This window comes from Phocoena sinus, chromosome 2 (assembly GCF_008692025.1).
Source record: "Phocoena sinus isolate mPhoSin1 chromosome 2, mPhoSin1.pri, whole genome shotgun sequence".
NCBI lineage: Eukaryota > Metazoa > Chordata > Mammalia > Artiodactyla > Phocoenidae > Phocoena > Phocoena sinus.
In genome coordinates, this window is record NC_045764.1 from 36,834,972 (window position 1) to 36,858,494 (window position 23,523).

The following is a 23,523-nucleotide window of genomic DNA, read 5'->3' on the forward strand; positions in this document are numbered from 1 at the left end:
CTCACAAGCCGCACTACTGGTGGTCTCATCACACGGTTGTATGATTTGGTAGTTTTCTAATCCTACCGGGTTGTTTTCTCTCCAGCCACGAGTTTCTTAAACTCCTGAAAAGTGTCAGGCAGTGCTTTGAAAGTCACATCCTCCGCCCTCACCCACCAGCACTTATTTAAACACCTCAGCCGTCAGTTTCCCGTAGCGCAGGAGACGGGCCGCAGCAGACGAAGCAAAGCCTGTCGGAACATCCAGGGCCACACCCAGACCCACGACCGGGGCCGCTCAGGGGCCCCGCGCCGGCCGCTCAGGGGCCTTTTCTGCCCTCAGACTCCAGAAACACGTTTTCCTATTGGCCAGGCGTGCACCAGGGCCCGCCTTCTGGAAGTTGCAGGGCGGCCTCCTATCTAACCCCTAGTGGCGGCCTCCGTGTGGGGCCACGGGGCTGAGAGCGGGAAGTGGGCTTCATTCTCTTCTCAGCAGACGAGGTTAGGGGTACGAGAGAGCCCCCCTACAGAGAGGTCAGGCGAGGAGGCTGGATTAGGACGGTCGCGAGTCTCTTTGTCTGCTCGCCCCGGCGAAGGGGCGGAGCCGCGCCGGTTCCGCCCCGGTTCCGCCCCGGAAGCGGAAGTGCGGGCACCCTGAGGTTCTGTCCAGTGAGAGCTTGGACCGTTCGCCAGCCGTTCCTCCTGCCGGTCACATCTCGCAGTCTCTTCTGCCCGTGTCCCCTCGCCGGCCCCGCCATGCTGTCTCTAGATTTTTTGGACGATGTGCGGCGGATGAACAAGCGGCAGGTGAGGTTGGCCGCCCACTGTTCCCTCTGTCCCTTCGACACTGCCACTGCGGTGCCCCGCGGACCTCTGGGCCCCAGTGTGAGGGCCGGAGCGGGTCTGACGCCTGGATTATTCCATCTCTTTGTGGGGTCTGTGTCCAGAGGTAGCTTTATCCGCCCCATATTTTTAGCCGCTGGCTGATACGGGGCCTTCTAGGGGCGGAGCGGGAAGCCTGGTCTTCACGTTCCATTGCCCTCTGTGAGGCAGGGAAGCAAGTGGAAACCGTAGGGCTCTTTGTAAGTGGGAGTTGGGGTTGCTTATTGTTTTAGGCTTAGTAAGGCGGCAAACTCGTGATTTCTCCAGTCGCAGCGACTTCCGATGGATTCCAGTAGCTAGGTTTAGCAGTTCACCGCTACTCTGGGATGCTCGGGAAGGCGGTTGTAAGGCCCCACAAAAGCCGTTCGGCTACTTTGAGCCCGTTACAACCCTTCTAGTACAGCTGGGTCTCAGCGGGCTGTCCTGACTTCCTTGAACCACCTCCGAGTTCAGAGTTGAAACGTTTACTCTCCTTGTCCTTGAGTCCGCTTAGCATTAAGATATACCTCAGGATCCTCGGGTATACCTCCCAGTATTAGTGGTACCGGGATCCTGAAACTTCCATCTCCTGATTTTGTCCTTAAATCTTACTCCGTCTTGAACTTACAGATCATATTCCAAATGGTACTGGGAATACTGTTGTAATTATTTAGTCATTGGAAAAAGTTGCTCCTTTTTGTCTTCTACACCAAGTGTGTCTGTGGAGCCCACTTTTGCTTGCCTCGGACCTTTTTACAGTGTTTTGCTGTTAAGAATTGTCCTGATGTCACTATTAAAGGTTTTTCTCTTGGACTTCTATTATGCACTATTTATATTTACCATTTAGGGAAGAAGATATACAACTTCCCCTTACTCCCCTTCAGACCTCTTCTTAGACATGTTTGCTAATTCCTTCAGTCATAATTGATCATTTTTTTCCCCAAATTGCACAAAGCGTTTCAGATTCTCACTTGTATAGTGTTTTTTTTCATCCATATCTGAATTTCTAGGTGCAGAGACATCGCTTTGAAGAAACTCTTCTTTTGGGCCTACTGTTTATTGTACCCTGTGCTAGGTACAATGAGAGAAATGCGAAGATAGATAAGACAGATTCTGCCTTCAAGGAGCATAAATATGTAGATAATGACTAAGGCAAAACAATAACTATTTTGAGCTCTTGCTGTGTGTGAAATGCTTTATATACCTGTGAGGTAGATAATGTTATTCCCATTATACAAGTGGAGAAAATGAGCAACCTCCCAGAGATTGTTAGGAGGGGATGTGAAGGATTGGATAGCATGGGGATGGGATGAGGGAAAGTTAGAAATGAGGTTTTACCTGCACATAATATCTGGGGGAAAAAATTGATACTGACTGTAGTTACCAAGAGCTAATTAGATGAAAAGAGGGAAACTAGATATTTCATCAAATGTCTGATTAATTTGAGTTGTAATTTTTTTTTCCTATCAGGTTCATAGAGGAATACTTTAGTACAGTAAACTCCATCCAGGGGAATTCCCTGATGATCCAGTGGTTAGGATTCCGCACTTCTACTGGGTGGGGTCTGGGTTTGATCCCTGGTCAGGGAACTGAGATCCCACAAGCTGTGTGGCGTGGCCAAAAACAAACAAACAATTATATACACCCATTACAATCAAGATACAGAACATTTCTGTCACCCACAAGATCCCTTTGTAGTTCATTTCTTTAGCACTTGGCAACCACTGATTTGCTTTTTTGTCAGTATAGATGGGTTTGCTTTTTTTTTTTTTAATATTTTATTTATTTATTTATTTAGCTAGCTGCACTGGGTCTTAGTTGCTGCACATGGGATCTTCATTGCGGCATGTGGGATCTTTAGTTGCGGCATGAGGGATCTTTAGTTGTGGCATGTGGGATCTAGTTCCCCGACTAGGAACCGAACCCGAGCCCTCTGCATTGGGAGCGTGGAGTCTTAGCCACTGGACCACTAGGGAAGTCCCTGGTTTGCATTTGATAGAAATGGAATCACAGAGTATGTATTCTTTTGAGCTGTAAGTTTTAATTGATTTTTGAGACCTTACTCAAGACTTTTGTTTACGGTATGTGATTTTTATTTTTGTCTCCTTCACAGTTTTCAAAATTAAAGTGTTTCACTACTTTCATGGCATCCAATACACTGTTGCCAGATTAATGTCTTCTCTCCTGCCCTCCAACCTTCAGTAGATCCCATTGCCTTGTAGGTTAAGTCCAAACCCCTTAGAATGGCATTTGAAGTAAGTCCCAGTCATTTTACAGTCTGCCGTTTCTCACTGTTTCAGTCTTGTACCAGTTTACTCTTCCTGCCTGTTTCATTTCACTGTGTATATGAACATTGTTCTATTCAAACTTTGTGTACTTAACTGTCTTCAGAACTCCCCTTTTACTATTTCTGAGTCTTTGTGGACCGCCCTAGACTATTAGGTGATCTCTAAAGGCCTTTTAGCTGTTATGTACTATTCTATTTGTCTTCTCCCCTTTGCAGTGTGGCTCTTTTACTGTAGTGTCAGAGCACAGTGTTCCTGAGGCTTTTCTTAATCCATGAAACCCTGATTTGTAGTTTGCCTGTTTCTGTGGTAAATACTTCCAACATGGTTGATTTCAAGCTGCTAACATGACATCACTGAATGTGGAATTAGGAAGAAATGTGGTAGCATGCAACTGTAATTTCCACCTTACAGGTAAAATTTAAAAAATAATCTCAAGAACACAGATAATAGTAAAATGTAGTAAAATAGTTAGAAACTGATTTAGAGTATTTATTGACTTTGTTTTTTAAGTAATTTAATTGTACTAATTTTTAATAACACTGTGTTTAACAACCAGCTTGCAAGATTCCTGAAAATTTAGCAGGTTGGCTCCAGCACACCTCTGGTTGTAGGTTAGTTTCTTGATGCCCATTGAGGTAACCTTTGTGTGCAGAAAAGCCTGTTTAGAATTCTTATATTTAAAAACATAATATTCAATTTGTAAAACCTAAAATTTTAAAACAAAGTTCTTAAACCTTTCAGAATCAGTTTTCAAATCTTATCCTATTTAAAATCTAGCAGTTGGTGGGATCTTAGTTCCCTAACCAGGGATTGGACCCGGGCTCTCGGCAGTGAAAGCGCCAAGTCCTAACCACTGGACTGCCAGATTGGACCGCCAGGGAATTCCCAGGTCTAGCAAATTTTAACAATCACTTTTAAGGGCCTTTGAACATTTGGGCTAATTTATACACAGACATCTTAAAAACGTTAAATTTAACTTATAAATTTAAAGAATTTCCTTTTTAAGAACATCGATTATTCAACAAACACCACTGCATACTTATATAATTTTTATAACTCTGGAGCTTAGGTTCTCCTAAATGTTTCAACATTTGAATATAAGGTATAAATAGTAAGCTTTCTGATTAAAATAATAAATCTACAATTGATTGTACATTTTAAATTGGAATTACAAACCTGACCTATTACTTTTATATTCCAAATTCTCTTAAATTTTACAAAACTTAAGAAAAACTTACAAAACTTACAAAAACTTAAGATACCAAATATGCACAGTACCCTTAACATAGAAGTATTAATACTATACATAATTTCCTTTAAGCATTTCTGTTCTTAATTATGAATTTTCCTGGAGTGAAAAGATGCTTATTCACTAAATAAGTATGTCATGCCAAGTAATTTTTATATTATTTTCATGTGTAATTCTCTGCTTGCTGAGAATTCTTAATGATCAGAGGATATTGGCCAGCATGTGACTAGATCCATGTTTGAGCCCTGATGGGACTAATCTGACTTTAACAGAATTTGCTTTATTAGCTCCTCCTTAGGCCTTTTGCATTACTTGATTGAATTTTGCATTTCTTTGGATTTTAATTATCTGTATGTTTTCCTACATAAATCCGAAGACCCTAGGACTTGGCCCGATCCTTTCTTTTTATTTATTTATTTATTTTTAAATATTTTGGCTGTGCCTCACAGCACGTGGGATCTTAGTTCCCTGACCAGAGATCAAACCCCTGCCCCCTGCAGTAGAAGCGCTGAGTCTTAACCACTGGACCGCCAGGGAAGTCCCTCTTTTTATGTTTTTCAGTCTCTTAGGATCCCTTAACTCTTTTTTTTTTTTTTTCACTTATTATTATTTTTTATTTTGGCTGTGCTGGGTCTTCATTTTGGCACACAGGGTCTTTGTTGTGGCATGCGGACTCTTAGCTGTGGCATGCATGTGGGATCTACTTCCCCAACCAGGCATTGAACCCTGGCCCCCTGCATTGGGTGTGCTGAGTCTTACCCCCTGGGCCACAAGGGAAGTCCCTCACTTAACTCTTTTTTTTTTTTTTAATAAAATTTATTTATTTATTTTTTTATGGCTGCATTGGGTCTTTGTTGCTGCACGCAGGCTTTCTCTAGTTGTGGCGAGCCGGGGCTTCTCTTTGTTGTGGTGCGCAGGCTTCTCACTACAGTGGCTTCTCTTGTTGCAGAGCATAAGCTGTAGGTATGCAGGCTTCAGTAGTTGTGGCTCTAGAGCGCAGACTCAGTAGTTGTGGCACACGGGCTCAGTTGCTCTGCAGCATGTGGGATCTTCCCAGACCAGGGCTCGAACCTGTGTCCCCTGCATTGGCAGGCGGATTCTTAACCACTGAGCCACCAGGGAAGTCCTGCTCACTTAACTCTTAATGGCTATTGTAGTGATACCTGATTGAATTCCGGATATCTTTGGTAACTTTTTTTTAATGAATTGGCCCTCTGGTGAAGCACATAGAAGACTAGATTCTTCCTAGGCTTGGACCTAATATGAGTAAGTGTGCTGCGAATAGGAGGTATATACAGCACAGAGGACAGATCCATTACTTTTTTTGATTATTGAAAACTAATCTGGTCTTGTTTAGGATCAGGAAACTCTTTATCACTGGCAGGGTATAAAAATTCAGTAATAAATTGCCAAGTTTCAATGTAGAAACATCAGTCTCTGTTATATACACAAGGAAATCACAAGTAAAATTATGTTAAAAACTGCACTTACTGTCCTCGAATATATTCTTCTTGAGCATCCAAAAATCATTCTTCATCCTGTATAACTTTGAGCAAATCTAGAATATAGTGCCATAGTAAGGATAAGGCATTTACTTGTTATGGTTCTTAGATACTTCATATTTTTTCGGTTTTTTTTTCCCCCATAGTATTCTCTCCATGGACATACAGACAAGCATGATTATTTATTCTCATGCCAGATGGCACAAGCCTCCAACAATAAAGACAAATTCCACTTAAGCAGAAATTATGACCATAACTCTTCTTCAAAAGAGTTGTCTTTTGAGGCTTCCCTGGCAGTCCAGTGGTTTAAGACTTTGTGTTTCCACTGCTGGGGGCACAGGATGGAACCCTGGTTGGGGAACTAAGACCCTGCATGCCATGCAGTATAGACAAAAAGAAAAAAAAAGAGTTGTCTTTTCTGACTTCAAGGAAGGAGGTGAGGTAGAGTATCCAAACACAGAATATGTTCATGGGAATAGAATGCTTTGTCTGAAAAATTTGGCTTATCGGTCAGGGTTTAGTCTGGGAAGCAGAACCACTATGAATATTTTAGAATTAAGGGATTTATTATAGGAATAAGATTTTATACAATTGTAGGAGAAGCTGGATGAGTCAGGAGTCTAAAACAGAGATGCAGAAACAGAATGTCACCAGTTCTTCTGTAGCACTGTTGTGGGTAGACGGAAGCTTGCCATGGAATCTGGGGCTAGATTCCACATCTGGCTGATGGAGTGGAATCACACCAAAGGAGAGCAGATGAAGTCTGTGGAAGGCTGTTGCCTCTACAGCTCATTTCTGGATGTGGAGCAGGGGAATGCGAGGACAAACTGGATTCTGCCAGGCCTTTAATGTCTGTCTCTCACCATGTCTAACCACAGTGACCTTCAGCATAATAGCAGCTGCTACTCTTTCACCTTCTAGGTCTTGGGCAGCTTTCTCTTTGCTAAATCTAATTCAGAGCCATACATGGAGGGGGGTTTGGGGAAGCCTAGTTCTAGCTAAGCCAATTTGGCAAAACTACTGTAGTTTTCAAAACTATTATAGTCTACCCTTTGTCAGCTCAGCATTTATACACACCTCTTTTAATCATATTTCACTTCTCAAATAAACATAAAAGCAAGATTATACTTCTGTCTAATATGCAGCTTTCCTTTGTTTCTGTAATTGGCTACATGGTTGTAGCTGTCATCTTTCTTCTTAACCATTCCACATTCCTTTTGCTCTCAGCAGGATCCTAAGTTGGTCATAGTTTCTTGCCTTACCCAAACCATGATTATTAAAGGGTCATGTCATGAGGAGTCCTGCCTGAACTGGATTGTTATAGTTTTCACTAACTTTTATTGTAAGACATGGAAGTACTAAGAAAGGCCTCAGAGGATTCTTTATATTCCTATATATTCACTTCCCTCATTATGTAGTAACAAACCTCTGTTTTTCTCTGATGGTCAGGGTCAATCCCCTTTGCCAGTAAATAACCACCCCATTCCCTGCATTTTGGTTCACTGGCATGAGTATCCCAAAGTGGCAAGGGGGCAGACTCAACTTCCAGTTTAATGGAACCACTGTGTCTCCTGGTGGAAGGAAATCTCCTTTAGGAGTGAAAACTTTTTTTTGGCTGCGCTGGGCAGCTTGTGGGATCTTAGTTCCCCGAACAGGGATTGAATCCGGGCCATGGCAGTGAAAGCGCCAAGTCCTAACCACTGGACCACCAGGGAATTCCCAGGAATGAAAACTTCTAAACCAGCAGCCAAAACTATGAGGCTGGGAAGCAGAAATTTCACTAGCAGATTATTAGGAGTAGTAGTGGGAGGAGTCACTTCCATTCCCACCCTTTAATTCTGGACTAGTGAATCCTACTTACAGAAGAAATTGGTTGCTGATTAAGAGCATATACCACATACTGGAGGACATTAGACATTATCCCAGCCCAACAAAGTGTTGCTGCTGTCTGGCTGGTACTGTAGCTGTCTTCAAAAGGCCATTTGTATCACTCAGAAGATAGAAACAACACCAGTAATTGAACAGGGAAAAATTAAATACAAAGAATTGTTAACTGGCAAAGATGCTCAACCACTAAAATGTGTAAAAGAGGACTCTTAAGGTGTTCAGAAATAGCGTATGCAGAAAGCAGTTATTACCTTCTAGGATAAGGGAGTGAACAAAGAACTAGCAAAATACCTCCCTCCAACCCCCTTCACCCCTTCTTAACCTGAGATGTAGACCTCTTTGGAGAGGGTGTGGCTGTCACAGGGACTTGCAATGACATTTGTCAGAACAGTGAGCTGGAGCTGGTCCTTAGAAGTGGCCCGCTGGGAGGTTGAGAAATTTGCCAGAGTGTGTGTGGGCAGGAGTCAGTCTGTGATGGTCTCTGAAGTGAGTAATAGGAGACCTCCAGTACACAGATCCACTAGCTACTGGGTGAAATAAAAACACTCCATGGGAAGAGAAGCCCCTCCCACTCTATCACCTTGCTGTGGCCCTGCAGTCCCTTTATTAATAAAACCTAACATCATTGAGCCAACTGGAAAAGGTGCCCTTGTTTATAGGCTCAGCCTAGTAACACAAAGAAGGATGGATTTGGTGCTGAGAGACAGTAAATTGATAATGCCTACTGTTCCACTGTTCTTTCAGGCCAGTCACTTAAGATGATGGAGGACACAGTAAGACCAGTGAAATTCATGACCATGTGCCCACTGTTGTGCTTTAATTACCTGTAAGTTCCCTGGTCAGAATCAGTGTTGTATGGAATACCATGATGCGGAATAAGGCATTCTGTAAGTTCATGAATGGTGGTTTTGACAGAAATACTGAGGACAAGGAAGACAGATCCATATACAGAGTCTATTCTAGATAGAAGAAATTGCTGCCCCTTCCATGATGGAAGTGATCCAGTATCAGGAATGGTGGCATTGTTGGTCTTTGCAGTTGGCAGTCTAGGCACTCATCATTGGCTAGAACCAAACTGGTCTTGGTGAGTGAAAGTTCACATTGCTAACCTTCATCTTGGCTGCTACAACCACTTTGATCATGAGTCCATTGGGTAAGACATAGATGGCTAGGGAAAGAGGCCGCTGACGTCCACAAAACAGGTAATTTTATCCACCTGATTATTAAGATACTCTTCTGCTGAGGTAATTCTTTGGTGGGACACAGATATCTTCACATTCTGTTTACCTACTTGGAAAGCTCCATCCACATACCTTTTCCACAAACCTCTTGTCTCTAACTTTCCAGTGATATATCTTCCAAGTCCCTGGCCATCCAGCCAAATTGCTGGTCTCTCTTGAATCAGTGTAAATCCACACCTGTGGTCATCTCTCCTTCCAGGAAAAGCAAACAATTATTGTATCACTTGAAGTTCTGCCTATGGGAGGATTTCCCTTCATCATAATCCTTTATGGTGAACCCTGAATGGGGATGTCATGGCACAGCTGTCTACTTTCAGTTGGTGCTAGATGGTTCATGTAGAACCATCATCTAAACACCAGGCCTAAAGTCTTCTTTAGTCAGCTGGTAGTTGGGAACTCCCCATGGGGCGAGAGGTGTAAGCTGAGAGAGAAGAAGCAATGTAGCATGAGTAGGAGCCATGAGTATCTGAGTCACTTGCTCATACAACTTAACTTGTGTCTTCAGGACCTGCTTGAGCCCAATCTTGTATATACTACTTACAATGGATGATGGAGTACTGCTGTGAATGCCCAACTTTATGGCTTGGTGGATCTGGCAGCATCCAGTTCATGCTGAGGAGTTCAGGTTATATGGTAACTTGGTGATCCATGGTCTAGTGTTTAGTCTCTTCTAGAATTCAGCAGCTAGCTAGAAGCTGTTACAGAGGAGGAGAATAGTTCTCCAAAGGATAGCATAGCTTTGCCCCCAAATTCAAAGACCTGTGCTGTTGTTCACCCATAGAGGACTGCCAGAGGCTCTCCATCTGTCACAGATATTTCAGTTACCATGAGATCTGCTGGGTGTTATGGTCCAAGTGATAGAACAGCTTGATGGGAGCTTGGACCTGTTGCACAGCCCTCCTCAAAACTGGATCAAAATTGGTTTACTAGGTCAATAGATTGGAGTAGCACACCCAAATGAGGTATATGTTGCCTCCAAAATCCGAAGAGGTCCACTAGGCTTTAAGTTTCTTGGTAGTAACAGGAACCAGATGCAGCAACTTGTTCTTCGTCTTGGAACGGATATCTTAACATGACTGGGACCACTGAACCCCAAGAATTTTCATGGGGATAGGAATTTCTGTGGGATTTATTTCTCACGCTCTGGCCACATTTGTGTTTTACCAAGGTGTCTAGGTCATGAGGTTCAACCACCCAGTCCAGTCACTATGATATCATCAATATAGTGAACATGTTTACTCTGTGAATGTTGGACCAATCAAGGTCCCCATGGACCTTTATGATAGAAAGCTCTAGGGCTAATTGAGCCCTCAAGTAGGCTCTGCCACCAAAAGCATACTGCTTCTGGTGGTCTTATTTCTCTTGCTACAGGAGTCCTCAGGGATAGGAAACTGTCAAAAACGCGGAATGAGTCTCTTTTAAGTTGGAACTGCTAGAAGCTGATGATTGTCTTACTAAGACAGGGAACCTAACTTATTTTAATCATCTAGACTTATTAAGAATATGTAACTTTTAGTTTTGATTGGTTATGCAGTTATTGCTACATGTGGTAGCATTGTTAAGGACTATGATATTCTGCATTACAAGCTAAATTATGGTTTGAGCCTAGAATATCACTCGTAGCAAGAAATAGGAGTGGAGAGGACAGCAAGAGCCAGATCATGGAAGGCCCTGTATACTCGGAGGTTCAGAATTTATCCTATAGGTAGTGAGAGAAGTTTTTTTTTTTTTTTTTTTTTTTTTTTTGCGGTACGCAGGCCTCTCACTGTTGTGGCCTCTCGCGCTGCAGAGCACAGGCTCCAGACGCACAGGCTCAGCGGCCATGGCTCACGGGCCTAGCCGCTCCACGGCATGTGGGATCTTCCCAGACCAGGGCACGAACCCGTGTCCCCTGCATTGGCAGGCGGACTCTCAACCACTGCGCCACCAGGGAAGCCCTGAGAGAAGTTTCTGAGCAGACACCTCAATAATTTTATTTTCACTTTGTGAACAATAATTATATATAGGTGGATGAATTAGAAGGATACAAGTCTAGAGGTAGGACTCTCAGATTGTTTCAGTAGTCTGTGTAAGAGGAGATGAGACATGAAGTGAGGCAATAGTCATAGAAATAAAGCCAATGGGATGGATGTGAGAAATGTTGGGGAGATAAAATTTAGAGGACTTGGGTGGATGGTGATACTAATCACCAAGAGAATGTGGAAGGAGGAAGAGATTTGAGGAAAAGGATTGAGTTCAGCTCTGGATGTGTTGAATTTAAGGTGTCTGTTTAACATCTAGGTGATTTTCAGTAAGTAATTGGATATACATACCAATTGGATATAATTGGTCTGGTATGGAGAAGAGATTTGGGTGTCATCAGCATATATATTGTAATTGAAACCATGAATAGACAAGATTGTGCAGAATGGAAAGAGAAAAGGGCAAAGGTTGGACTGCTAGAACACTTGTATTTAATGGGATGTCAGAGAAGAGGTCAGGGTCTGAGGTCGGTGACATAGAAACCAAGGGATGAGGGAGTTAGAAGAAAGTTAATCAAGTGCCAAGTGACTCAAAGACAAGGTAGTTAAAATAAGTTCATGGACTCCCTCTTCCGTTTTTTTAAAATTAATTAATTGATTGATTAATGGCTGTATTGGGTCTTCATTGCTGCATGCAGACTTTCTCTAGTTGTGGCGAGCTGGGGCTACTCTTTGTTGCAGTACGCAAGCTTCTCATTGCAGTGGCTTCAGCACGGGCTCTAGGTGCGTGGGCTTCGGTAGTTGTGGCACGTATGCTCAGTAGTTGTGGCGCATGGGCTTAGTTGCTCCACGGCTTGTGGGATCTTCCTGGACCAGGGCTTGAACCCATGTCCCCTGCATTGGCAGGCGGATTCTTAATCACTGCGCCACCAGGGAGGTCCCCCTCTTCCTGGTTTTTAATGAATAGTTTAAATAGGTAATATATTTATATTGTTCTCCCCCACCCCCACAAAAAAGTGAGAGTGACGTTTTCCTATAGTCTCGCCAGCATTGTGTGTTTTCAGACTTAGATTTTTGCCATTCTAATAAATGAAAAGTGGTATCTCAGGACAGTCTTACGTTGTATTTCCCTCATTATCAGTTTGGTTGAACATATTTTCATATGATTTTGGAGTTGTTTTTATTTCATTTTCTGTGAACTAGCAGTTCATAATCCTTTGCCTATTTTCCTTTTGGATTGTTGTTACTGATTTCTAGGAGCTGTTTATAGGAAGATTAGTCTTTTGTCATATATATTGTAAATATTTTCTCCCAGTTTGTCTTTTGATTTAGCTTGTAGTATAATTTGTCATGCATAGTTGTCAGATTTTTTTGGTTATTTGCTCTTTTATTTTGTTTTGGGTAGCCAAATTTACCCATCTTTTCTTCATGGCTTCTGGATTTCAGGTCAGTTTAAAAAACCTTTACTTCAAGGCCTTTCCTACTTTATTTTCTTCTATTACTTTTGTGAATATGTGCTTTAAAAGAACAGCTTTATTGGCATATAAAGTATAAAATTCACCCATTTTAAGTGTATAATTCATGGTTTTTAGCAAATTTATAGGGTTGTGCACCTATCACCACAATCCAGTTTTAGAACATTTCCATCATCCCTGAAAGATCCTTCGTGCATTTTTACAGTCAATGCCTGTTTCCACTCACAGCCCCAGACAACCACTAATCTGCTTTGTATCTCTATGATTTGCCTTTACTAGACATTTTATTTTTTTATTTTATTTTTATCAACAATTAGCTTTTATTAAATCATTTTATATAAATGGAATCCTATAAAATGTGGTCATTTGTAGCTGGTTGCTTGCTTGCTTTTTATTTTTGGCTGTGTTGGGTCTTCATTGCTGCACGCGGGCTTTCTCTAGTTGCGGCGAGCAGGGACTACTCTTCGTTGAGGTGTGTGGGGCTTCTCATTGCAGTGGCTTCTGTTGCAGAGCACAGGCTCTAGGTGCACAGGCTTCAGTATTTGCAGCACATGGCCTCAGTAGTTATGGCACTCAGGCCCTAGAGTGCACAGGCTTCAGTAGTTGTGGTGCGTGAGCTCAGTAGTTGTGGCTTGCAGGCTCTAGGGTGTAGGTTCAGTAGCTGTGGGGCATGGGCTTCATTGCTTTGCAGCATGTGGGATCTTCCCAGACTGGTGATCGAACCCGTGTCCCCTGCATTGGCAGGAGGATTCTTAACCACTGTGCCACCAGGGAAGTCCCTGATTGCTTTCATTTCACATGATTTTTTTTAATTGTGGTAAAATATACGTAAAAAAATTTTCTATCCTAACCATTTTTTAAACTTTATTATTTATTTATTTATAATGGAAATGTCGTTGATCACAATATTGTGTTAGTTGCAGGTATACAGCAAAGTGATTCAGTTATACACAGATATATATGTATCTATTCTTTTTCAGATTCTTTTCCATTATAGGTTATTATGAGATATTGAATATAGTTCCCAGTGCTATACAGTAGGTCCTTGTTGTATCTTAACCATTTTTTAAGTGTAGAGTTCAGTAATGTTAAGTACATTCACATTGTTGAACATCCCGTCTCTAGGACTCTTTTTATCTTGCAAAATTAGAACTCTGTACTCATTTAAAAACTCCCCATTCTCCCCTTCCCCCAGCGCATAGAAACTACCGTTGTACTTTCTGTCTCTGTGAATTCGGCTTTTATTAATTTTTTTCTCATTATTTGTTTTCTGTATCACTGATTTCTGCTCTAAACTTTATTTCCTTCCTTGGTTACTTTGTGTTTAGTTTGCTATATTTTCTAGTTTCTTAAAGTGGAATCTTGGGTTATTGGGTTAGGTCTTTCTTTTCAAATATATGTATTTAAAGCTATAGATTTGTCTCCAAGCAGTACTTTAGCTACATTACAGAAATTTTGACATGTTGTGTTTGTTTACACTCAGTTTAAAATATTTTGTAATTTCCCTGTGGTTCCTCTTTGAACCATGGGTTATTTGGGGAAAAATGTTTCTAAGTATGTATTTGTGGGTTTTTCAAATTTCTCTCCAGCGCTGATTTCTAATTTAATTATATTTTAGTTGAAGAGAATAGTTTGTATGATTACAGTGTTTTAAAATTGAGTCCCCTTTTAAAATTTGCCTAGAGCCTGGTCTCTGGAGAATGTTTCATGTTTGTTTGAAAAGAATGTGTATTCTCCTGTGTGGAGTGGACTGTTCTATAGATGTTTAGTTGGTTGAGGTATTCAAGTTTTTTATATCCTTGCTGATTTTCTGTCTTATGCTATCAACTATTAAGAAGAGGATGTTGAAGTCTCTAGCTTTCTATCCTGAGATAGATCCTACTTGGTCATAAGGTATATATTGTTTGGTCTAAACATTTACTAAAATGTTACAGATACTTTTTATGTCTATATCCGTGATACCATTCTGTGGTTTTCTTGTAACATCTTTATCTGATTTGGGTATCAGTAATGTTGGCCTTCATAAAGTGAGTTGGGAAGTATTCCCTCTTCTTCAGTTTTCTGGAAGAGTTGGCATAGAATTATGATTTTTTTCTTTAAATGCTCGGTAGAATTCATTAGTGAATACTGTCTGAGCCTGGAGTTTTTCTTTGTGGGAAAGTTTTTAAATCATAAATTCAGTTTCTTTAATAGGTCTGTTCAGGTCTATCTGTTTCTTCTTCAGTGAGCTTTGGTAGCGTGTATTTCAAGAATTAATATATTGGTATAAAGGTATTCACAATACTTAATTATCCTCTTGACATTTGTATATTAATACAAATTAATAAGTATTAGTCTAGTGATGTCACCTCACTCATTCCTTCCTGATATCAGTAATTCATATCTTTCTTTTTTTCCTCATTAGTCTGGCTAATGGATCTCCTCAAAGAACCAACTTTTGGTTTGCTTTTCTTTACTGTTTTCCTGTCTTCAGTTTCACTTATTTCTACTCATATTTTTAGTATTTCTTTTTTGTGAGTTACTTTGGATTTCATTTGGCTTTCCTAGTGTTTTAAGGTGGAAGCTTAATTTGGGAAATCCACAAATATTTGGAAATTAAAGAGTGCATTTCTAAATAACCCATGGGTCAAAGGAGAATCACAAGGGAAATTGCAAAATATTTTGAACTGAGTATAAACAAAAACACAACATATAATTTGAGACATTTCTGTTTTTCTTAACATAGGCCTTTACTACTATAAAATTCCCTTTACATACTACTTTAGGTGCATCCCACAAATTTTGAAATGTTGTATTTTTATCCTCTTTTGATTTCTTCTTTTACCGTGGGTGATTTAGAAGTGTTATTTGATTTCTAAACACTTGGGGGAATTTTTCAGGTATCTTTCTGTTACTGATTTCTATTTTCATTCCATTGTGATTGGAGAATACTCTTTGCATAATTCAAATCCCTTTCTATTTATTGAGATTTGTTTTGTGGTCTTCAGTATGGTCTATCTTGGTGAATGTTCTGTGTGTACTTAAAAGGAATGTTCTGTTGTCAGGCAGAATGTTCTGTAAATATCAGGTCAAATTGGTTGGTAGTGTTGTTCAAATCCTCTCTATGCTTATTGATTTTTTTGTCTTCCTGCTGTATCAGTTATTGAGAGGGGGTGTTGACATTTCTGACTATAACTATGGATTTGTCTATTTCTCGTATTCTTTTCCATTATGGTTTATCGCAGGATATTGGATATAGTTCCCTGTAGTATCCATTATGCTATACATAAACTTGTTGTTTATCCATTCTTAATGTAATAGTTTGCATCTACCAACCCTAAACTCCCAATCCATCCCTCTCCCTCCCCCTCCCCGCCTTGGCAACCACAAGTCTGTTCTCTATGTCTATGAGTCTGTTTCTGTTTTGTATATAGGTTCATTTGTGCCATATTTTAGATTGCACATATAAGTGATATCATATGGTATTTGTCTTTCTCTTTCTGACTCCATTTAGTATGATAATCTCTAGTTGCATCCTGAAATAGTTTTTTATTGCTATGACTTCAGTTTCACTAAACTTTTCTTCTGTGATGTCTAATCTGCTGTTATTCCATTCTGTGTGGTTTTCAGACAAGATTGGGTGCTTTCAGGGTGGTATGCTGTGTGGTTTTCATTTCAGACATATTCTTTTTCATCTTCAGAGGTTTGGGCTGCGTCTTGAATATATTTTCTATCATCTAAGTCTCTATTTAATGTGCTCAGTCTTTCCCCCTACCTTTTATTTATTTATTTTTTTGCCACACCACACAATTTGTGGGATCTTAGTTCCCTGACCAGGGATTAAACCTGGGCCACGACAGTGAAAGCGCTGAGTCCTAACCACTGGACTGCCAGGGAATTCCTGTTTCAAGGCTTTTTTTTTTTTTTTTTTTTTTTGCGGTACGCGGGCCTCTCACTGCCATGGCCTCTCCCGTTGCAGACCACAGGCTCCAGATGCACAGGCTCAGCGGCCATGGCTCACGGGCCCAGCCGCTCCACAGCATGTGGGATCCTCCCGGACACGGGCACGTACCCATGTCCCCTGCATCGGCAGGTGGACTCCCAACCACTGTGCCACCAGGGAAGCCCTAAAGGCTTTGTTAGGCAAGTCCAGAGCAGCCTTCAGTCTAAGGTTAATTTTGCACCACAACTGAACAATAACTTTTGAGTATGCTATCCAAAGCCCATGTGTTATGAACATTTCCACTCTGGCTGGTGGAAACGAATTATCCCTGCCCCATATTAACTTTTAGAATTGTCCTATCTGCTCCTTTTAGTTGGTTCTTTTTCCGTCCTTGGTACTTCCCTGAAATGCATGTGCTGATCATCAAGACTTGAGGAGAGACCATCTGTAGATCTTTGTGTAGTTCTCATTTCTGTACTGCCCTACAATCTTAAGTTGCCTTCACTTCCCCAAACTCCCAGTTCTTTATTCTCAAGTCGAGGAGACTTCTAGGCTCTGGCTACATTTCTGTTTTGCCCTGTGGCCTGGAAACTATCCATTCTGTAAATTGGGGCAATTGTAGGGCTCACCTTGTTTCTCCTTTCATAGTCCTATGCTACCTGGACACAGTCACATGTCCAGTGTCTGAAAACCTTTGTTTCATATACTTTGTCCAGTGTTTTAGTTATTTCAGAGGTAAATTTGGTCCCTGTTCCTCCAGTTTGGCCTGAATAGTATATATTCGAGATTCATCTATGTTGTGTGTTTCAGTAGTTCATGTTTTCTATTCCTGAGTAGTTTTCCATTACTTGGAAATGTTGTAATTTGTTTATTCACCTGTTGATGGACATTTGGGTTTTTGTCTTTTTTTTTCTTTCCCAATTTGAGGCTGTTACGAATGAAACTCCTGTACATGTGTTGTGTTTTCATTTGTCAGATTTTTAAAAGATTTAATGGATTTTTTAAAATGAAAATTATCTTATTGGTATTATGCCTGTTTAGACTATTCAGGAACTTTTGTTATTGTTGTTAATCTTTTAAGATCCTCACTGGGACTATCAGTGACTTTATTGGACCATAATAACAGTGTCTTTTCTGAATACACTTCAGTTTTTCCAACACCATCAGTTTCACTTGTACCTGCTGTCCGTGTATCTGCCTCTAATGCCCTAGCTTCTACTGCTGCTTCTTCTATGAGTTAGAAACCAGTGGAATTGTGGTTATGAATTAATGAGTCTCTTAGTTTGAGGTCGCATGGTCAGTGGAATTTAAGACTTAGGCCAATGGCTATTTTGTAGCTCTGAGACACATTTTTGCTTCCATGGTCACTTCTGTCTTTGCTTGAGATGGCTAGAAGTCTGACTTCTATGTAAATATCCTATATGTTGAACTTCAGGTACCTCTTACAAGAACAGGAAATATAATGGTATATTTGATAACTAAAGGATAAATGCACAGTATATAATTTCCAGATTATGGCTTGTTAAATTATAATATTTAAACTTACTATCAGCTTTATTTTGCTGAATTTTCTGTTGTAGGTTTTTCTTAAATTCTTGTTATTTATTTACTTACTGTTTATTTTAAGTTGTCATGTGGATTATTCTAGTCACGGAACTTTTGGGGGAAGTCTCCACACACTACTTCCTAAAAGTGCAAAAGAAAAATAGCACACACAAATCTCCCTATACCATAGCTACCAAAAGATATTACATAGAGCTTTGACTGGTTTTAATAACATTCTTTTCTAGTTACACCTTGAACACTGAGGGATATAATGTTCCAGTCACTTCTTAGAAAAAATAATGGGGCTATTCAATTCTGTGGTTATTATTCTACATATGTCATAATGTCTTATTAATAGTTAGCTTGATGTGGCCAAATGGTATGAGAAGGTTAGGTAGCTGCCACCTTATTTCTGCCAATACCCAAAAAAGCACTTCTTTCTGTACATTGATTCTGTATATTCATTAGCATTCAGATATAGTGGTAAAGAAAGCAGGGGCTAGGGAGGCAATATATTTGTCTTTTCAGTAAAGATTTTTGTCACAAAAAAGGGGAGAAAAGAAAGAGAAAAATAGGACATTTTCAAACTTGCTCAGATAGAATATTTGTTTTAGCAAATAGTGTGCTTCTGTCTAGGTTTTGGCTCACATACTGACTTAGCAGTATTCAAACAGGCACCTTTTAAGGAACATTTGCCAGTTACATGTATTGAGGGACTTTTAACCTCTTTCTCTAATAAGAATGATGAGGATAATCTTGATGATTAGATGCATTTCACAACAATGATTCTATAGCAAAACGTAGTATTACATGTCTGAAGAAAAAGAGAAGGGTAATTATAGTGACCTCCTGGCAGGGACAGAGAAAATCACGATTTTTAAGTCTTTCATTTTTCTTTTAAAGAACAGTTATTTTAGGGACATCCCTGGCAGCCCAGTCGTTAAGACTCTATACTCCCAATGCAGGGGGCACGGGTCCCATCCCTGGTTGGGGAACTAAGATCCCATACACTGCATAGCATGGCCAAAAAAAAAAAAAGAACAGTTATTTTATTAGATATTGCACACCTGTTCTGACAATGCTACATCTGTGCCCTTCTGAAAATGGAAAGATTTTCCTCGACAAAACAGATTTGAACTGGCTGACATGTAGCTATTTTTAGTTTTATTTATTTCAGTGTGAATTTTTTATGTTTTGCTGGAGAAATATTAATATGGTTGATTATGGGATATTGCCTGCTTGGGGTGTTATGTGCTATATGGTATGTTACCTTTTCAAAATCTGGCCAATTCTGAATTACGAAGCATTTCTGACGCCCAAGGGTGATAAATAAGGAATCATGAAACTATAGTTTGTAGTTTTTATGGAATCCCACAGCCCTTCCTTCAGTGATTCTGGATCGGGGCCCATACTCTATTGTCCTAACCAGTACTATAGGTGGCTTTTTTAGCATGGGAAGTTTGGAAAATAGAGCCTTTAGCTGAATTCCTGACTGCTGATCCACAGGTTGACCATAATCACTTCTTAGAAGCTAGTTTTCCTGCTTTTAGCCTCTCCCACTCTACTTCCTCAAATCTGTCTTTGGAATAAAAAGACCATTTTTTGTCTTTTAAAAAGCTACCGTCTTGAGGTGGAGTCAAGATGGCGGTGTGGGAAGACGTGGAGTTAGCATCTCCCTACAACTAGGGTGCCTGCCAGCTGCTGGTGGGGGACTCTGACGCCCAAGGAGACGGAAGGAACCCCAAAGCGAACCGGTAGGATGTAGGTGGACTGAGGGGGGAGGAGAAGTGGAGGCCAGACAGGATCAGCACCCCTGAGGCCGGAGAGATCAGAAGTGGCAGGCGGAAGGGGCCCCCGGAAAGAGCAGGCAAGGAGTGGAGGGCGGTTGCCCCGCCCACTCAGGCACAGGGAGCCTGCTAAGCTCCCAGGCGGGTCCCCTGCTCTCCAAAGCCCCCTCCAGGCCATGTGGGTCCTTGAGGGCATAGGAAGGAGACCTGGGAGATCAGGAGAGGCAAGTGGGAGGGGCCCTCCAGGAGGAGCAAGAGAGGAGCGGAGGGCAATTGCCCTACCCACTCAAGACCAGGAAGCCTGCTGGGCTCCCAGGTGAGGTCCCCTGCCCTCTGAGACTAGAGGTTGGGGCACATCTGGGCCCCTTCTCTCCCTTGAGCCTGAGCCCCACCCCTCACAGCCCCCAGGGCCTTTTCCAGTCCTGTGGGTCCTGAGCATTGGCCCCACCCACCGCCCAAACCTCACCCCTGCTTAGGCCCTGCCCTCCACAGCCAAGGCCTTCCCCTGCCTTTTTCTTTTTCCCCTTCTCTTTTTTACTGTTGTGGTATTGATGTACCTTCTGGTTGTTGATTCATCTATACTTTTATTTATTTTTATATTCTTCCTAACTTATCTATTAGTTTCCTAGTCTAATTTTATTTTTTACTTTGTTATTGTTTTTTGGTTTTTTGTATGTCTTTTGGTTTTTCTTTCTACGCCTCAGGCGGCTCGGGGGATCTTGGTTCACGAGCCCAGGGTCCGGCTGAAGCTCCTGCAGTGGGACTCTTGAGTCTGAACCACTGGACTAACAAGAGAACCTCAGACTCCAGGGAATATTCATCAGAGTGAGATCTCATGGAGTTCCTCATCTCAGCACCAAGACTCAGCTCTACCCAATAGCCTACAAACCCCAGTGTTGGAAGCCTCAGGCCAAACAACCAGTAAGACAAGAACACAATCCCACGCATAAAAGAAAAAAAAAAAAAGACGGAAAAAAATATGTCACAGATGAAAGAGCAAGGTAAAAACCTACAAGACCAAATAAATGAAGACGAAATAGGCAGTCCACCTGGAAAAAAATTCAGAGTAATGATAGTAAAGATGATCCAGAATCTTGGAAATAGAATGGAGGCATGGACTGAGAAAATACAAGAAATGTTTAACAAAGATCTAGACAAGCTAAAGGACAAACAGAGATGAACAACACAGTAACTGAAATGAAGAATACACTAGAAGGAATCAATAGCAGAATAACTGAGGCAGAAGAACGAATAAGTGAGCTGGAAGACAAAGCGGTGGAAATAACTGCAGAGGAGCAGAATAAAGAAGAAAGAATGAAAATAATTGAAGACAATCTCAGAGACCTCTGGGACAACACTAAATGCACCAACATTCTAATTATAGGGGTCCCAGAAGAAGAAGAGAAAAAAGAAAGGGTCTGAGAAAATATTTGAAGAGATTATCCTTGAAAACTTCCCTAACATGGGAAGGGAAATAGTCACCCAAGTCCAGGAAGCACAGAGAATCCCATAGAGTATAAACCCTAGGAAAAACACATCAAGACACATATTAATCAAACTAACAAAAATTAAATTCAAAGAAAAAATATTAAAAGCAGCAAGGGAAAAGCAACAAATAACATATAAGGGAAACCCCATAAGATTAACAGCTGATTTTTCAGCAGAAACTCTGCAGGCCAGAAGGGAGTGGCAGGAGAGGGCAGACAGCAGAAGCAAAAACTACATTCCTGCAGCCTGTGGAACAAAAACCACATTCACAAAAAGATAGACAAGATGAAAAGGTAGAGGGATATGTATCAGATGAAGGAACAAGATAAAATCCCAAATAAACAACTAAATGAAGTGGAGATAGGCAACCGTCCAGAAAAAGAATTCCAGATAATGATACTGAAGATAATCCAGGACCTTGGGAAAAGAATGGAGGCAAAGATCGAGAAGATGCAAGAAATGTTTAACGAAGACCTAGAAGAATTAAAGAACAAATAAACAGATGAAAATACAATAACAAATGAAAAATACATTAGAAGGAATCAATAGCAGAATAACTGAGGCAGAAGAACGGATAAGTGACCTGGAGGACAGAATGGTGGAATTCACTGGTGCAGAACAGAATGAAGAAAAAATAATGAAAAGAAATGAAGACAGCCTAAGAGACTTCTGGGACAACATTAAATGCAACAACATTCGCGTTATAGGGGTCCCAGAAGGAGAAGAGAGAGAGAAAGGACCTGTGAAAATATTTGAAGAGATTATAGTAGAAAACTTCCCTATCATAGGAAAGGAAATAGCCACCCAAGTCCAGGAAGCGCAGAGAGTCCCATACAGGATAAACCCAAGGAGAAACACGCCGAGACACATAATAATCAAACTGGCAAAAATTAAAGACAAAGAAAAATTATTGAAAGCAGCAAGGGAAAAATGACAAATAACATACAAGGGATCTCCCATAAGGTTAACAGCTAGCTGATTTCTCAGCAGAAACTCTACAAGCCAGAAAGGAGTGGCATGACATATTTAAAGTGATGAAAGGGAAAAAGCTACAACCAAGATTACTCTACCCAGCAAGGATCTCATTCAGATTCTATGGAGAAATCAAAACCTTTACAGACAAGCAAAAGCTAAGAGAATTCAGCACCACCAAACCAGCTCTACAACAAATGCTAAAGGAACTTCTCTAAGTGGGAAACACAAGAGAAGAAAAGGACCTACAAAAACAGACCCAAAACAATCAAGAAAATGGTAATAGGAACATACATATTGAAATTTACCTCAAACGTGAATGGATTAAATGCTCCAACCAAAAGACACAGGCTCGCTGAGTAGATCCAAAAACAAGACCCACATAAATACCGTCTACAAGAGACCCAATTCAGACCTAGGGACACATACAGACTGAAAGTGAAGGGATGGAAAAAGATATTCCATGCAAATGGAAATCAAAAGAAAGCTGGAGTAGTAATATTCATATCAGATAAAATAGGCTTTAAAGAATGTTACAAGAGACGAGGAAGGACACTACATAATGATCAAGGGATCAATCCAAGAAGAAGATGTAACAGTTATAAATATATATGCACCCAACATAGGAGCACCTCAATACCGAAGGCAACTGCTAACAGCTATAAAAGAGGAAATCGACAGTAACACAATAATAGTGGGGGACTTTAACACCTCACTTACACCAATGGACAGATCATCCAAACAGAAAATTAGTAAGGAAACAAAACCTTTAAATGACACAGTAGACCAGATAGATTTAATTTGATATTTATAGGACATTCCATCCCAAAACACCTGATTACACTTTCTTCTCAAGTGCACATGGAACATTCTCCAGGATAGATCACATCTTGGGTCACAAATCAAGCCTCAGTAAATTTAAGAAAATTGAAATTATGTCAAGCATTTTTTCTGGCCACAACGATATGAGATTAGAAATCAATTACAGGAAAAAAGACGTAAAAAACACAAACACATGGAGGCTAAACAATACATTACTAAATAACCAAGAGATCACTGAAGAAATCAAAGAGGAAATCAAAAAATACTTAGAGACAAATGATAACGAAAACACGACGATGCAAAGCCTATGGGATGCAGCGAAAGCAGTTCTAAGAGGAAAGTTTATAGCAATACAATCCTACCTCAAGAAACAACAGACATCTCAAATAAACAATCTAATCTTATACCTAAAGGAACTAGAGAAAGAAGAACAAACAAAACCCAAAGTTAGTAGAAGGAAAGAAATCATAAAGATCAGATCAGAAATAAATGAAATAGAAAAAAGAAAACAGTAGCAAAGATCAATAAAACTAAAAGCTGATTCT

General features: G+C 40.6%; 1 protein-coding gene across 3 annotated transcripts in view; it reads left to right on the forward strand.

Annotated features, from left to right (window-relative positions):
- The first annotated feature begins 369 nt into the window (after positions 1–369).
- SEC11A (SEC11 homolog A, signal peptidase complex subunit) overlaps positions 370–23,523 on the forward strand; it is a 56,037-nt gene continuing 32,883 nt past the window's right edge. The window contains exons 1-2 of one of the 3 annotated variants that reach the window (XM_032623537.1): positions 654–785; positions 19,527–19,663. Coding sequence is in view for 2 of the 3 variants with exons in the window: in XM_032623536.1 (XP_032479427.1) it covers positions 735–785 (51 nt within the window). In the remaining variant the exon portion in view is untranslated. Of the gene's footprint in view, positions 786–19,526; positions 19,664–23,523 lie in introns of all 3 variants that reach the window. The other 2 variants (XM_032623536.1, XM_032623538.1) reach the window with 2 other exon arrangements.